General features: G+C 46.0%; 1 protein-coding gene across 1 annotated transcript in view; it reads right to left on the bottom strand.

Moving 5' to 3' along the window:
* Positions 1-12163, bottom strand: part of myo15ab (myosin XVAb) — a 44980-nt gene extending 32817 nt beyond the window's left edge. The window contains exons 1-16 of the mRNA XM_056408715.1: positions 10370-12163; positions 7486-9708; positions 7236-7355; positions 6828-7145; positions 6394-6591; positions 5985-6226; positions 4850-5243; positions 4509-4591; positions 3412-3475; positions 3172-3281; positions 2484-2558; positions 2296-2386; positions 2176-2181; positions 1972-2075; positions 1239-1302; positions 861-974 (exon numbers count right to left, since the gene is read on the bottom strand). Of these exons, the coding sequence (XP_056264690.1) occupies positions 861-974; positions 1239-1302; positions 1972-2075; positions 2176-2181; positions 2296-2386; positions 2484-2558; positions 3172-3281; positions 3412-3475; positions 4509-4591; positions 4850-5243; positions 5985-6226; positions 6394-6591; positions 6828-7145; positions 7236-7355; positions 7486-9708; positions 10370-12163 (6000 nt within the window). The remainder of the gene's footprint in view (positions 1-860; positions 975-1238; positions 1303-1971; positions 2076-2175; positions 2182-2295; positions 2387-2483; positions 2559-3171; positions 3282-3411; positions 3476-4508; positions 4592-4849; positions 5244-5984; positions 6227-6393; positions 6592-6827; positions 7146-7235; positions 7356-7485; positions 9709-10369) is intronic.
* Positions 12164-14068: the final 1905 nt, after the last annotated feature.

Here is a 14068-nt window from a genome sequence, read left to right as displayed (position 1 = left end):
GTGTTTCATCACATCTCGTGAAGTCCAAGAAGAAATCCAAGAGAGCAAACCGGCTCCATGATGGAAACAAGGTGCAGGAAGTGGAACAGGGACTTTTGAGCCACATAAGGGGGAGGAGCCTGGATGTTTGTATTGTTTTGTAACTATATCTTATTTATAACATTCAATCGATTATGAGAAGTTTCGCCTTCATTCTGTTCGTTTTACTGATAAAAGTAATCAAAGATAATGCATCATGCATATATTTGGTCTAAATTATGAAATATATGTTTTCAATGACACTTGCATAAAACAAAGTGGTGATTTATCTAAAGTATACCTCTTCAAGATGTCTGGTTTACCTCTTCAAGATAATAAAAGATGATGCAAACAATTTCTAGATAGCACCAAACAAAACATACAGCTGACGGGAATGTACTGTATTTTTTTAATTTAGCTGCAAATTATTTCGATTCCCTGTGAGAGAATTATAAATGTCAGTGTCAAATATGAGGGAGAGCCTTCCACTAGTTGTAGAAACAATAAATAATGAGTGCTCTCGGGTTAACTCTAGACATTTCTTCTCCTTATTTTATATTCTTTCCTTTTTGTGAAATGTTGGACAGTTTAAGATCATTTGCACTTTGGACAGAAATCTGCAAATTACATTCATCACTCAAAATATCTCCGGCTCAAAGACTCCAGATCGCAAAGGTCATTTACTCTGAGTTTCATGTTTGTGACATGAATCACTTTGTAAAATAAATGAGATATTTTCTGAAAATTGACATCTCATTTGTTAATGTGACTATGAAATTGATGACAGTGACCACACCTTATACCCGCGTGTGTGTGTGTGTGTTAATTTTTTTGCCGAGCACCTGATTCAGATAGTAGTACGTCTCAGCTTCCTGGAGATACAGCGAGCGCTTCTCATGAGGAGGAAGACCTGCCAGCATCTCATAGAAGATGTGATAGTTCCTCTCCGATTTGGCCTGTGGATGAAAACACACACACACACACACACACACACACACACACATACAACAATGATGAACAGACTGGGCTGTGTAACGATGGAGGGGAACATGTTTAACACCTTTTTGGCTGTCTTCCTCTACAATCTTCTCTTTTTAATGATGACTTATTGGTAAAAAGACTCCACCTGACCTGTTGTGTGTGTGTGTGTGTGTGTGTATGTGTGTGTGTGTGTGTGTGTGTGTGTGTGTGTCTATTGAGTCCATGTGTGTGTTCTTCACCTGAAAGACAATGCGCGACTTCTCCAACAGGTACTGGGACGTTATGGCACCGCTGATTACCCCCCTTGGAAAGACACACACGCGCGCGCACACACACATACACACACACACAAAGTAATTATTGACTTAATTAACAGTCATGCATGTGGAATGTCTATGGATCTTTTAGTCCTACTCTAACTGTGTCAGTGTAACCTGTTAGTATATTCTGAACTAAACCCACTGTGTGTGTGTGTGCGTGTTTGTGTGTATGCGTGTGTGTGTAAATATTTACATTAATTATAAAACCATGTCATACAGCAACTATGGTAACACATCGCGATAGCAACAATCAATTGAACTATTGAATCATGGGATTAAAAAAGATGAAAATCTGATTGCATTTTTCCACATTTCCTGTATAAAATGTTTGTTTTTGTAGCTTTGTGTTGAATATGAAGCCTATTGTACTCCAGAGGAGGAAAATCCTCAACTGGTCCAATCTGCATCATGCATAGGTCTAACTACTACTACTACTACTACTACTAATCAACCATTAAAGTTCTTCTCATATATAAAGCTCAGTGGGGCTAATGATGACCAATGCTTGATTTGGTTTGAATGTTTTTCTATATGAGATCAAGTTCCTTCTTTCAATATTCTAGATTCTCTCCTTTTCGAAAGACTCGAAAAACAGCCTCTGACTTTTGTTCTTTTCATGATTACATTGGTAAAAGTTAGTCAAAGTACTCACTCCTCCATGTAGATCTGCGTGTATTTGCCGAAGCGTGAAGAGTTGTCATTGCGCACTGTTTTGGCATTCCCAAATGACTCCAAAAGGGGCGTGGCCTCCAGGATCTGACCAATCCCCACAGACACACAGTACACGTTACCACCGATACCTTCATGGGGATGGCGGTTGTCAGTAGAGCAAAAAGCAAGCAGAGGAATACTTCACCTCTATCTGATGGGAGACGGACGGATAAGACAGGAACACGATCACAGCGTTAGCTTCAATGACCGCAGTATGGACCGTACTAGTCAGCATGCGTGTGCTCATAGATACTGTGATGTGTACCTGCTGTGTGACGTTGCATTTGTGATGTATGGCTGTCAAGTAACGCAGGATCAGTTTAGTAGCCTCGGTCTTTCCTGAGCCGCTTTCTCCGCTGTGATAACAAAAGCTGTTAATGTGAATCCATCACATTCTTCATGACGCACAAAGAGGATTGTACACACTGTGTACACACTAACAACTATTCATACCTGATCACAATACACTGGTCCTTTTTGGCATCCATCATGGTGGTATAAGAGAGACCAGCAATGGCAAAAAGATGGCTGCAACACAACAAAACATTTTTTTAACGAACAAAAACACATTTGTATTCTCATTGGTTGTGTGAGTGTGTCTGTGTCTGTGTGTGTGTGTGAGAGGTGTGAAGTGGTAGTGAAATCCATAACCAAACTCTCCCTTGGCAACCAACCAACAGCTGTGTAATCGGAGCATCGTGCTAACACCTGAGAGCCCAAGGTTTACACCTCTCTGTACCAGCGTGCCGCAGCTCAGAGTCCGGCTCACGACTCGTGTAGACGGATGTCGTACATTTAGACACTCACAGGTCACAGTTAGAGGTGACATAGGTTTGTTGGTGTAAGTTGTTTAAAACAAAAGTGAAGCCCTCAAATTAAAGAGAAAATGTTGGCCCTAGATATGTTTTATGCACATAGTGATAAGCAATCATTGGTAGATGCGGTATATTTTCATTTAAATGACAAAAAAAAGGGAAAATATAGGTTTTATATTGCAATATTGAAATCTTTCTCCAAATCAAAAGTGAATCCCTTATTCATTGCCCAGTGAAAACACAACCTCCTTGCTAACTTCCCAGATCTAAAACACACACACACACACACACACACACACACACACACAAACTCTCCCGGGTCTTACGGAGGGTTGTCACTCAGGCCGCGACCTTCATACTGAAGCACCATGTCTGTGCCATAAATGTTGAGCAACTTGTAGGGATTCACCGACACGAGGATGCTGCCGATGTAGGTCTGTGTGGATGGAGAAAAAAGAGAGACAGAAAAGGACAGGAAGGAGAGCGGATGAGTGGATGCGGGAGGCGATGTCCATGACATTTGATGATATTAGTTGTATAATTTGCATTTTATAGATGAAGCATACATATGCAAGTTCCTGGTCGAAGCGCTTCTTCAGGTTCATCAGAACTGTGGTGTCATTCAGCTCCCTGAAATTAAACACATACAGAGCACACAGTGTCACACGCAGTCACTCGACATCCAATATTCATTACTTTCCATGGCATTCAAGACGTCAAAAATCAAAGAGATTCTACTTGGCATAACTGTGGAATAATTTGTCTCAAACTGCTGTTGAAGGGACACGACTATCCAGTGCGGGGGAGTCTTCTGGAAGAGAAGAGATGTTTTTGGTGTGTTGCATGTTTAACTAGAATGGGCACTCGGTAGAGCGCATACCTTCGCATATCACAAGCTTGGGCATTGACTTATGAACATTTTGGCATTAGTTGCATGCCAATTGGACAAAAATGTATCGTGCTATGGTAAAAAAAAGATGTTGACCTTTCCATGACCTTGACCTTGACCTTTGACCCGATTGATCCCAAAATCTAATCAAATGGTCCCCGGATAATAACCAATCATCTCACCAAATTCCATGTGATTCAAGAAGATTTGACCTGTTCATGACCTTTGACCTTGACCTTTGACCCGATCGATCCCAAAATCTAATCAACTGGTCCCCGGATAATAAACAATCATCCCACCAAATTTCATGCGATTCGGTTCAATACTTTTTGAGTTCTGCGAAAGATTTTGACCTGTTCATGACCTTTGACCTTGACCTTTGACCCAATCGATCCCAAAATCTAATCAACTGGTCCCCGGATAATAAACAATCATCCCACCAAATTTCATGCGATTCGGTTCAATACTTTTTGAGTTTTGCGAATAACACGCATACAAATAAATAAATAAATACACGGCGATCAAAACATAACCTTCCGGCATTTTCAATGCGAAGGTAATAAAATACTCAATGCTGGGGATATATTACTGCTCTGGAAACGTTTTCATGGACTTTCAAAGCCTGCAGGCGCACAAATACACACGCTGTGAATAGTTGGTAGAAGAAAGTGTAAGGACATTGAAATGAGCCGTGCTGCCGACGCTGGAGCCACCAAATGCTTGAGAAAGTGTGTGTGAGGCCGAGGCCGTTTGTTAGGACTGGGTTCTGCTTACGGCAGCTGTGTCATGTCTTCCATTCCCTCCGCCCAGCTTTTCGTCCTGTGGCCTGTTGTGGGCATGCTGAGGATAGAGAAGATCTGGACACAAACACACAGTATGCAATTAGTCAAACACTGGCATGCAACTTTGTCAAAGCTTGAGGGATATCGTGATCAGTTGATGCAGAAACGATATTAAATATGCAGAACATCTAATAATCTGTTTTGAAATGATTTTGTGGGCCATCCAGTTTTCATGTAGTAAGCTTCACAGTTATTGCATTTCCACGTCTACATTTCACTCAAAATGAAATCAACTTTTATTTAAAAAAAAAAGAATACATAGATTGGAGCTACCTTGTCGTACCAGCTTTGGCCAGGTACTCGATCTCTGTCGGGGGTCCAGTTTGGGTCCTGGATCAGTTCGCCCACCAGTCCAGGTGAGGGCGAATACCCCTCTAACACCCCGTCTTCTTTGTACATGGACCACTTTGACAGATTCTGGACGGTCCCATGTGGTAAAACCCTCTCAGCGGCCCACACGTCTTCCCCTCCTTGCCCTTCACCTCGGGCATTTCTGGCCCAGTGTCCTGAGCTCGGCCCGTAGGGTGGCACCACAGCGTAGCGACTATCCTCACCCTGCAGGCCCGTTGGCACCCTGTATGAGGCGTAGCGAAGCTGCTGGTTCTGGACGGCTTCAGACAGGTTCGGGATGTGGAACTGGCGTGTGAGAATAGAGCCATCAGGCAGCCTGCGGAAGAAGGAATTAATCACTTCAATTAAAAACATTGAACAAATGTAACAGTGAAACTGTTTTTGTGTCATTTTTGAGTTAGAACTACTTTATTTTATTAAAAAGATGAAGAGATGCAGCTAGAGAAGGAGCGAACTAGATACTGAGGGACTTGCAGTTGCAAAAAGGTTGGGAGTTAACCGTATAATGGGATGACTTTGGTAAAGCCTTAACTAAGATCACAGCGGTTACCTTCCCATTGGATCCAAAGCTATGTTTACTGGGAAACTTCACAACTTTCAACGAGGTCTTTGATGAAGCTCCTCTATTTACTTTATTCATTTAATACATTTTATTTCATTTACTTGTGTATTTTTTCTTCTTCTTTTTCCTAACTTGTTATGCCATTTTCTGTAATGTTTAATGTTGTGTGCAAAATATTTGGAAAATAAAATATTACCAGAAAAAAGGTACGTAACCAGAGAGAGAGAGAGAGAGAGAGCGAGAGCCGTGATGAGAGAACACAGTGACTGAACAAGAACATACATCATCGGTCGTATTGGCCTAATCCTCACAGTTCTTCATATGCTCCAACAGGAATGCAAATATGTACTTGTAGTGCTTAGTGCTTTATGAAAAGAGCTCATATTTAATATTCCATTAGTAAAAATGTGAATGTCTAGCTGAGGTTCTATTTCCAAACAGTTAATTCTGTGCAGCATCTGGTTATTAGTTTCTAGTTTTAGTGTAGCTCCTCACCTGTATTTGACATCACGGAGTTCGTCATTACGCAGAGCAGAGGCAAGATTGGGAGGGTTGGGTTTTGGTGCCGCTGACAGGCCAGAGTTGTCTCTGAGATGATAGAGACCTGCAGACCGAAGTGATTGGTTTTGCCTCAGAGCGGCTGAGAGGTCGGGACCGGAGGGCCTCTGGCCAGGCATAACCAGGGAGCCATCAGGGAGGTGGTATGAAGCATGACGAAGGTTCGTATTCATAAGAGCCTACAGAGCCAAGACAGCAGTTAATTATTCAATGTGATAATCATAATTTCCAGAGTAATTCTAAAATCTGTATTGGTTGAAATGCTATGTTTGATTTTCCCTGGGTTAAAAGAGACAGTGAGGTGCTGCAACAATGTTGTATTAAGGTACATTTAACAGGTACTCACTCTAGACATGTTAGGGCCAACTGGCTTTCGTGGGTCGATGATGATGGTTCCATCAGGCAGGGTTAAGGACACACCCTTTAGATAAGGATTCTGCAGGGCGGCTGTCAGGTTGGGGCTCTTTGGTTTCCTTGGGTCCACTATAATAGTTCCATCTGGGAGGGTGTATGAAGCTCCTTTCAAGGCTACGTTGCTGAGGGCCTAATGTTAAACAAGTGCCATTGCATTAATCATCAGTCGAGTTAAAGCAGCAGCGTAGAATATTTGATTACCAATTACTATTAGCTAAACAAGATCTACATCAATTTGTGTAAAGTATTTCAAGTCCCACTAAAGACAAGAAAGGAGGAAAGTCTAACAGATCAGCAAACACACAAGGTAACAAGTAGTGTGTAAGGAAAGCATACAAGCCCAAAGAGTCTGAACCCATAGCTAACCTTCAACATGTTGGGTGAAATGGGTCTATTGGGGTCATGGACCCCCTCCGGTAGCCTGAAGGAGGCGCTCCGCAGGGCAGAGCTTTGAAGGGCGCCGGAGAGGTTTGGAGACAGAGGTTTCCGTGGATCAATGACGACCGTGCCATCGGGCAGGGTGTAAGATGCACTTTTCAGGTAAGGGTTCAGAAGTGCTGCTGATAGGTTCGGGGACTTTGGTGTCTTGGGGTCAATCACAATGGTACCATCAGGGAGAGTATAGGAGGCTTCGCGCAAAGCTGGGTTGCTTAGAGCCTTGGCCAGGTTTGGGGAAATGGATTGCTGAGTGAGCAGAGCAAGAGGAATATTCATCAGCTTTTAATAAGACATGGTTCACAAATATTCGGGAGAGTGAAGAAAGGAACACATTACTTGCTGTCTCGGGTCTATAATGGTGCCATCGGGGAGAGTATATGTAGCAGTCCGGACATTCTGGTTCCGAAGTGCTCTTGAAAGGTCCGGAGACATTGGCTTCTGGGGGATACGTTGGTCCTGTGTGGGTGGAAGGGGAGCGTAATACAAGAGAGTGCAACTGTAATAAAACCATTGTTGTTTCTCCATGTATAGACAAACATACATGGCAGGTATTCTCGTCATTTTGACATGTTCCACCTCCACCTACCCTGATAACCGATCCATCGGGCAAGGTGTACGAGGCTCCACGGACTTGTTGGTTCTGCATGGCACGGCCAAGCAATGGGGAGGAAGGTGAAGCTGCGTATGGTGACACCAAGGATCCATCTGGCAGTCGGTACGACGCCTGCATCAACTGTTGGTTTCGCAGGGCACCTCCTAACATTGGTGAAGAGGGTGGTGGGGGTCCATACGGGGACTGTCTAAGTTGCACGGGTGTCCGATAGGATGCTTGGCGTACGTTTGGGTTCTGTTGGAGAGCATCGTGCAGCTGAGGCCCAGCTGGTGCATAAGGGTTACGGCGTTGCATCACAGGGGATCGTAAAGAGGACACATTCTGCAAAGGAGAACGGTTCTGTAGGGCATCATGAAGCAGTGGCGATGGGCCCGGCTCAGAGATGTAATCGTATGGAGTGACAACGGTTGGTCCGTATGGTGAATGGATCTGTGGAGTCTGATAAGAAGCCACACCGCTCAGTGCCTGACCATGTCTCATGGCTCTAGACAGCATGGGAGTGGACGGTACAGAGGACTGAGGGCGTTGGAGTGGAGACACGTAGGAGGCTTCTCTCACTGCCTGGTTTTGCAGAGCTCCAGACAGCACTGGGGAAGAAGGGGCCATCGGCTGTTCATGAGACATTGGCCTTTGTAAAGGTGAAACATAAGATGCACCCATTATAGCTTGATTATGCATAGCATGAGACAGCATGGGTGACGAAGGGGCCATAGGCTGCTCATAAGGGGACATTGGTGTCTGCAGTGAGGAAACAAAGGACGCGTCCCCAATTACCTGGTTTTGCAATGCACCGGACAGCGAAGGGGATGATGGCGCATAAGGTTCCATATATTCTGGAACAATCCCACCTCCCATGTCTACCATCTGGGTTGGCTCTGGGTCGATTGGGGAAGCGAAAGACGCCTGTCTGATAGCCTGGTTCTGCAAAGCGCCAGATAACATAAGAGAAGAGGGGGCGAGAAACTGATTTGATGGATCACCATAAGGATCGGCATAGTGGCCAGACACATATGTTTCTGGCGCATAAGTGGGTGGGTGGGCAGATCGAGGGGGCAGGTGAGGGGAAGACTGACGAGAAAGTCGAGGAGAGAAGCGTGGGGATGCAGGCTGTGGCATGTATTTAAGGGAGGGCTGTGGAGAGGCAGGAGGCATCCTTCTTATCGACTGCTGGGCCCTGAGGGGACGTCCTCGGGCCACAGGGCGAGGGTGAAATTGACCCGAATCTCTCCTCCGCTGGGGAGCGCGGTGGACCATGTGAGGGGAGTGAAACGGGGAGGAGAGGGAGGACTCCACAGTGAGAACCGAAGACCTATTGCTTCGTAGGGAGGAAGCACGGAATGGACGTACGTTCTGGGTGGGTGGGGGCATCGGGCGCCCTCGGAGGCCCATTGGTGAGGGCCTGACGGTACCTAAAGGAACATTTCCCCCCATCCTGGGCCGGGCCAATGGTGTGGGGTCCCTGTGCAGCCTGGTTGAGCGACGAGACAGTGTCGGAGATGACGGGGCGGGCCGCGGTCCTGTCGGGGACAAACTGCGACGAGAAAGCGAGGGAGCGGGAGATGGTCTTCTACTGCGCTGTGGAGAGTGAGGGGGAGATGCACGACCAGGGGAGAAGGAAGGGGAGGGCGGACCATGCATCTTCCTTCCCCCAAATGGGCTGCGGGCTAGAGTGGGTGAGGCTGGAGGACTTTGCCTCCTCGTGGACGCACGGGGTGAGGAAGGTGGAGAACGATGTCTCATTGACACTCTTGCCGAGGGTGGAGGACTTCGCCGGATCATGGAGGCACGAGGAGAGTGAGGGGGGGAGGGTCCTCGAGCCATGGGAGACGGGGATCTCTGAGGTTGCATTGTATAAAGGTCGTGGGGGGAGACCATGGGAGACGCAGGTGGTGAGATTTGTCTCGACATAACAGAGGGGGGTCTTTGGGCATTTCTGAAGCCCCTCCTTATGGATGGTTGTGGGGAGGGACTGCGTCTCTGTGGAAGCATGGGACCGGGTACCGGGGAGGCCCTGGCAGAAGGATGGCGGTGCATCTGTGGGGAGGGCATGATGACAGAGCGGCGGGATGGAGTCGGAGAGGGTTTCAGGCGCCGTGCAGGACCGGGGGACATACTTGCTTGCTTAATTATCATAGCAGTTGGAGTAGGGATCACTGCTCCATAACCCTGTTGCTGTGACAACGGATCTGTCATCATCTGCAGTCAGAAACACAAATGATGGATGTGGACAATAAATTGAGAACCAAAAAAGTTAAGAGAGCATATATTTTGCAAAAAATTAGTTATTAGTACTGAATATAGTATTGAGATGGGATTTGAAAATGTTTGATATTACAACTTGAATACAACCGTCCGCTTTAAAAAAAAAAGTTATGCAAACTATGCATTTCACTGCAGTTATTGTCGAGTGTGGAAGAAAGACTGCAGGATATTTAATAAAGGTACGGAGAAATTCTGTCTTGTGTGTCTTATTTTGTAAAAGTATTAAGGCACAGCTTTGATGTAGGGTTGTTTTTGTAAATACAATGCAGAGTTAGTCTAGCATATACATGGGATTGATTTGAATAACTAAAATGTAGGATACTTGGAGGCTACACTGTGCTGCTATTTTATCTAGAGAAAAATAAGATCATCAGATTGGGATCAGGGGCAAAATAACTTCATCTGGACCTCCATAATTGTCAGTTAACCTCTTGCAACCAACATTATTAAGTAAGAGCAAACCTAACATTTGCTTCTCATGGAAATAATGTAATCAAGATGTTTATTGTTTCATGGGCTGTTGAGGAGCCAGAAATATTTTTTTAAAGTCTAAAAGTTTGCATTGAAGAGTATGGCTATACAAAATCAATGACACAACATTAGCTACAATTACCTGTGGTGACATCATTCGTTGCTGCGACATCATCATCTGCTCTTGTGGTGACATCATTCGTTGAGGCATCATCTGTTGCCGTGACATCATCATCTGCTCTTGTGGTGACATCATTCGTTGAGGCATCATCTGTTGCTGCGATGGCATCATTTGAGTGGACGTATTGTGTTCTTGTTGGTACATCATCTGCTGCTGCGGTGACATCATCTGCTGCTGCGGTGACATCATATGTGGGGGCATCATCATTTGTTCTCGAGGCAACATCATCATCTGTTGTTGTGGCGACATTCCTCTCTGCTGCTGTATCGACATGTCACCGGGATGACCTGGTGCGAGAGGGTTCTGGTCTTCATACTGGATTTCTGACATGTCTTCAAATTCTGGATCAGGTGGCAAAGTAGGTGGAGGGTGCAGGGTCACATGGAGGCGCTCTTTCCCAAACATGCGCACCTGAGGTCTCGGAACCTTGAAAGTCATCTCGCCTCCCTGAACTCCAACGGTATCATCCCCGTATTGAGCATACTGGTCTGCATACTGGTCCCCATACAGGCCCTGCACCTGATCCATCCCTCGCCCTCCAAAGCCAGAGAACTGCTGGGCCCCTGGCGGGAACCCCATTGCCTGCTGGGAGCTGTAGTCTTGGTAGGGCATGCCCGCATCATTATAACTGAGTTGGTAGTCTGGGGGAAACCCCCCTTGTATTCCCATCGTCGCTGCGTAAGGGTCCTCGTAGTAACCTGCCTGCCCGTTGTCATAGTAACCCCCTTGACCGTTTTCATCGTGATAACCCTGAGCCTGAGGGTCAAGGAAGCCATCTTCACCGTACACATTGTCCTCGCCCATTAGTGCATAGTGGTCCGGACCCTCGTCACCATACGCTGCCATTGCCTGCTGTAGCTGGTAACCGTGGTAATGAGCTTCCTGGTTGTCATAGTAGCCTTGAGCGGAGGCATACGGGTTATAGTAGTCCCCCATGCCCTCATCATAAAGATCCCCTTCATAATATTCTGCATTTGGATCATAGAGTCCTTCGTCCTCATAGTAACCCATGTCTTGATAGCTTGCTTCCCCGTTGTCATAGTAAGCAAACTGATCCTCACCGTCATCATCATAACCATCATCGTAGCTTCCATAACCTTTCTGGCCAACTGAACGTTGACGGTCGTACCCATAGGCCTCCTCCTCCTCCTCCTCCTCCTCGTGCTCATAACCGTTGTTTTGGTAACCGCGAAGATGACCTCCGGAGGCGGCGTATCGACTCCGTGCTCTTTTTCCGCCCACGCCGCGGTGTCTTTCATTCCCTCGCATTTTCGTGGACAGGAAGCGTTTGGTCAGCCAGTTGGTTGCTGCGGCAACCTTACCCAGCAACGCGCTTGAGTTCTTGAAGTCTTCAAGAGGCCCGTCGCCATTCTTTTTCCCAAATAGGTTTTTGAAGAAGCCCCCCTTCTTCTCGTTTGAATCTTTTCCTGCCAGGTGGAGCAGCATATACGTTCGCTTCTTCCCATCGCCTTCCTTCGCTTTGTCCTCCTTCGCTTTGTCCTCCTTCTCTTTCTCCTCCTTCTCTTTCTCCACCTTCGCTCTTTTGGCCTTCTTGCTGGCATTAAACTGAACCATGAACCGAGAGGTGTTCTTCAGCATGGAATTGCGACGTTTCTTCTTAGCGAGGCGGGATTTCCTCCTCCCCAACCCCAGGAACAAACGTGATGTACTTCTCAGCTTCCTTATGCTGCTCCTGCGCCTCTGGAAGCCGGAGTACTTCATGAACATCGTGGACATGTTCTTCAGGCCTTTCTTCGGGATTACCTTTACAGGAAGCTGTGGAGCTTCTTCTTTCTTTTTGCCTTTCTTCTTTTTTTCATCAGCATCCGATTTCCCACCTTTTTGGCGGCGGCTATCTTTCGATTTTTTTTTGCTGTAATCCTCTTCTTCATAGTCATCCTCCTCTTCTTCGTACTCATCCTCCTCGTCATCTTCTGAATACCCACGTTTAGACTTCCCCCCTTTCTTTCCCTTGGCCTCCTTGCCCCCCTTGCCTTCTCGCCCCTTCTTTCTCTTGTCACCCTCTGAGTCTTCCTCCTCGTCCTCTTCTTCTTCACTGAAATCTTCGTCCTCTTCTTCATCACTCAGGAGCTCCTCCTCATCCTCCTCGGACTCCACCACTTTCTTACCTTTTCCTTTTCCTTTCTTTCCATCATCTTTCCCCTTGGGTGGCTCCTCCTTTCCCTTCTTGCCCCCCTTCTTATCATCTTTACCTTTATCTTTTCCTTTCTTATCATCCTTGCTGGGTTTCTTGCTGTCTTTTCCTCCCTTCTTGTCATCCTTCCCTTTCGCTTCCTCCACTTTCTTTTTCTCTGGTTCAGGTTTTCCACCCTTCTTTGCATCCTTCTTGGCTTCTTTCTTGGGCATTTTCACAAGTGGCTAGGAGCACACCATGCCCTCTCTTTAGGATGCTGTAAACACACAAACACACAAACACTAATATGACATGCACACGGTTATGGAAAGCAACGCAGCATTTTTAAGTTTAAAATTTTAGATTACGATGCGATATGTAAAGGAAATACAGAAGCAGGAGCCTGACCTTTGAAAGATTCCTTGGTTTAGATATGCCTGGTTGACTTTGTGCACACACGATATGCAGGTTCTGATTGAGGACAGGTCCACCTGGCCAAAGCAGTTCCACACTGCTCAGATCTGGTCCCCATGAAGGCTCCTGTCCAGACGTAGAGTTAAATGTCAGCGATCTTTATCACACACACACACACATGTAAACCTGATCCGATGTGAGGTCCTGGGACAGGGATGTCATTTGTGTACAGATTGTAAAGCCCATAGAGGCAAATTCGTAACGTGTGATATTGGGCTCTATGAAATAAACTGAATTGATTGTAAACACAAACACTAGCAATGACACAATGAAACAAGGTACTCAAGTAAACGTTGGTCTTGGTATCGCCGCCCCTTCCAGGAACTGTGTTAAAATGATACCGACATGATTTAGTCAGTGCTTACGCCACGGCACCACACACTGTTACACTTCAGTGGTGCTTCAAACTGCTACCCACCTTGGGAGCACATTATCTCCAAGCCCAACCCTGGGATCCCAAACTCCTGACTAAACCCTGTTCTGCATCCCCAAAACCTGTTCAGAGTTGCTTCACCGCAAACGTGTACAGGCCACCCTCAACATCTCTAGTCTTCGGGAGCTCTGACTCCTGCATCGAGATATAAGACGCCTTTTAAGAGATCGCAATCCATACCCTTGTATGTACAGCTCTATTATAGGTGTTACAGTCAAAGTGGTCAATGGGTCAGAACTCTAAACCTCTTTTCAAATTCTAAATCTGCTTCTGTATGCGCGTCAAAAACTGTATGATGAAGCGTAACCTCCCGACGAACACGTATGTCTAATTTATACTTCTGTCGAAAAGCTTGAAAGAGCTTCCTCAGAGCCACATGGATGGTTTGCAGAAGTAGTAACTGGACATCAGAGCTAGCAGGCGGGATACAACAACAACAACAACAACAACAACCTTATTAATCCGAGGCACAGGAGATCCTCCCCACTACCCAACTCCCTTGTTTTCCCAGCCATGGAGTTGTCTTGGGCCAAACTAATAAATGCATGCAAAGGTGCACAGCTGCAGAAGTATAATTCAGGCATTCCAGAAGTGATTTTCT

The sequence above is a fragment of the Pseudoliparis swirei genome, chromosome 24, assembly GCF_029220125.1.
Source record: "Pseudoliparis swirei isolate HS2019 ecotype Mariana Trench chromosome 24, NWPU_hadal_v1, whole genome shotgun sequence".
NCBI lineage: Eukaryota > Metazoa > Chordata > Actinopteri > Perciformes > Liparidae > Pseudoliparis > Pseudoliparis swirei.
This window is presented reverse-complemented; position numbering and strand designations above follow the sequence as displayed.